General features: G+C 44.5%; 1 protein-coding gene across 1 annotated transcript in view; it reads right to left on the bottom strand.

The window, feature by feature from the left end:
* Positions 1-2163: 2163 nt before the first annotated feature.
* The window catches only part of LOC104516981 (transcription factor SOX-5-like), a gene marked incomplete at its 5' end in the record, with an annotated part of 16135 nt that continues 15550 nt past the window's right edge, over positions 2164-2748 (bottom strand). The window contains 1 exon segment of the mRNA XM_010161505.1: positions 2164-2748. This exon segment is cut by the window's right edge and continues 15 nt beyond it. Coding sequence (XP_010159807.1) covers positions 2538-2748 — 211 coding nt within the window.

Here is a 2748-nt window from a genome sequence, read left to right as displayed (position 1 = left end):
ATAAAATACAAACGAAAAGAACCCTCTCTGACGTGGAGGATATGATCAGCTACTCCAAGCATAACTTCAGAGCAAATCTTCTGAGAGAGAGAAAATAGAAAAGGATTTCTTGAGGCAGAGGTGGAAATCAAACCAGGGAAAACGGAAAAATAAAACAGATGCTGCAGGGTAAAACTATCACACGTCCAAGCTGCTCGTCGGAGTATTGTCCTAAGTCTTCAACGGCATTTGCTTCGCTCAAGGTCTGCAGAGGTCAAGTTACACTTCAAGAGGCAAAGACAGACTCCCACGTCCTCCTTCCCAGCCTCTCCTCCTACCTGCCCCTTCCGTCCCGCACCCGGGCTCCAAGGGCTGGTCGCACCAAGGGTTGAATTTGCCTGATTAAAGGGCCATTTGCAAAATCAACGTGGCCAGGTGCTGAAGACCATGGTTTTGGCGACTGCTTGGGCTGGGATCTCACGGGCACCAAGACGGACACGGCTATTTTTACAAGTTAAACGTGATAAGGATAGCAACGAGGCGCTCCCTGGGGGAGGAATTTACCAGGGAGTAACACGACTACAAAGGTGGCACCCACGGTTAGAAAACCAACTCGGAGGAAGGCTTTTGCCTTGATACCATCCCAAGACTTTCCTTCCCTGGAAAGAGAGGAGCTCCGGGACAGCTGCTGTTAGAATTCAGGGGTAGCCTGGTTGGTTGGTTTAGACCTAATGCTTCTATCTTGTTACGTGAACCCGGGTCCTCTCCCAGATCAGAGTGAGGAGATGAAAAGAGACTCTTTATTCCTATTTACAGTCTTCTTTCCTGAAATAAAGTGTAGCATTCAGCTACCTTCCTGGAAAAACAAGAGGGCAACTTCTGCCCAGGATTACACTTGTGTAAATCCACCTTCCTCACCTGGCTGCTGTTGCCCAAGGAAGGGAAAACTGCACGAGCAACGTATCTCAGGGCTCTAGAACAACACTGAAACTATTTTAGCCCGGAAGACCAATTCTTCACTTGTGAGAGGCTGCAGCAAGGGAAACTCGGAACTGCAAAGGTTCAGGTTCTTACATGCCCACTTTGAATACGGAAATCTCTTCATAGCTATTAGTCTTCCTTCCTACACAAACATCCCACTGATAAAAATGGATTTCTGCAAGTGCAAAGGAGAAAAAATTGTCAGTTTTTAAAAAAATCATCCCCTTTTGAACCAGAGATCAGTACTCAGCCACCCTGAAGGTATGAGCTCTTCGAAACTGGACGTCTTGGTAGCCCAACCACACTCAGCGAGGAGGCAACATTTCCTGTTTCCCTGTCCTGTGCAGAACAAACCACATTTTGGACAAGCCTTTTTTTCTGCTCTATATGCTGCCACTTGAAGTGTAAATTAAAAGCGAAGGCTCTTTACAGACCAAGTCATTTGGAGGGTGCGGGACTTGACTTCATTCTGGAACATGCTTTTTTGCTCACAATAGTCCAATATTATTCTTATTAGTACCATAAACACGCACACATGAAAATCCAAGAACCATAAAATATTTTTTTCTCTAAATTTCTTATGTCTCTCTCTCTCTCTCTCTCTCTTTTTTCACCTGAGAACGGCACCTACAGTTTCCTTTAAAAAGCAAAACCAAACCCAAAAATATACGTCTAATCTCACCAGCTGCTGGTATATCAGGTTCTTCAAGGGATTGTCTAAGATACAACACTGTCCTAACTTAAGACAGAGCAGGAAGCAAAAGAAAAGCAAAAGAAAAACCAAACAAGAAGAGACCAATCGACAAAAAGCAAATTGGACTAGTTCAGCGCTTTAGTACAAATTTGGCACTTGCTCAAAGACTCAGTATGGTGTGCAACTGATGAAGAGAAGTCCTCTCTTGAAAGGAAATAATTGCTTGTTGGGGTTAACAGAAACAGACTCCCCACTTCCTTCCTTGCCAGCCACGCGCACAGGCACGCGCACACACACACACACACACACTTCTGACCCAGATTCACCAGGGAGGAGAGGGAGGAGGAGACAGAGGGGGTGGGAAAGGAATTTTATCTTTTTTCTTTCCTGTCAGGTGCATTACCAAAAAAAAAAAAAATTATTTCTCTTTAAACTGTAGCACAAAACAACAAAACACATTCACAAGCCACTTGTTGGCACTGTGTACCTGAGTGAGAATTTCTAGAACATTGTAGAACAAACAGCCATAAAGTTTATTTGAAAAAAAAATAATAATAATAAAAGGTCGACGGGTAAGACTTCAGTGCTTGGGTATAGCAGCTGAATTACTGGCATTATTTTACCCATAGCTTATATCATTCTGTTGTTGTTGTCGTCGTTGTCTTTGTTTCCTTTCTTCTGAGCCTTTTTTCTTCTGATGCAGGCTGATGTCTATTAGTCAGCTGATGTCCCAACTAGTTAAGACTAACAGTTAAAGTAACAGTCAGTGTATGAGAAAGTTAATGTGCTTGGCCACTGGCAAGGATAAACCAGATGGGGCTTTATTTATTTTGTTTTCTTTTCTCCTTGAAGTCCTGTAGGTCACGAGATACTTGGACCCTGATCAGTTGGCTTGCCCCGCAATGTGATTTTCACTGTCACTGCCATAGTCCGCATCGGGGTCATCCTCTTCCTCATCGTATTCATCGTAGATTTCTCCATTGACGTCCTCGGTCTGCATCTCCTCCTTGATGTGAGGCTCCTCACCTTTGATGCCGTAAGTGCTCTGGATGACGGGCATCCCGGGCTCCGGGCTGCTGGACACGCTCGAGTGC

Source organism: Eurypyga helias, unplaced genomic scaffold (assembly GCF_000690775.1).
Source record: "Eurypyga helias isolate BGI_N326 unplaced genomic scaffold, ASM69077v1 scaffold11761, whole genome shotgun sequence".
In the NCBI taxonomy this organism is placed as follows: Eukaryota; Metazoa; Chordata; class Aves; order Eurypygiformes; family Eurypygidae; genus Eurypyga; species Eurypyga helias.
The sequence above is the reverse complement of the archived record's forward strand: the minus strand, read 5'-3'. Positions and strand labels throughout refer to the sequence as shown.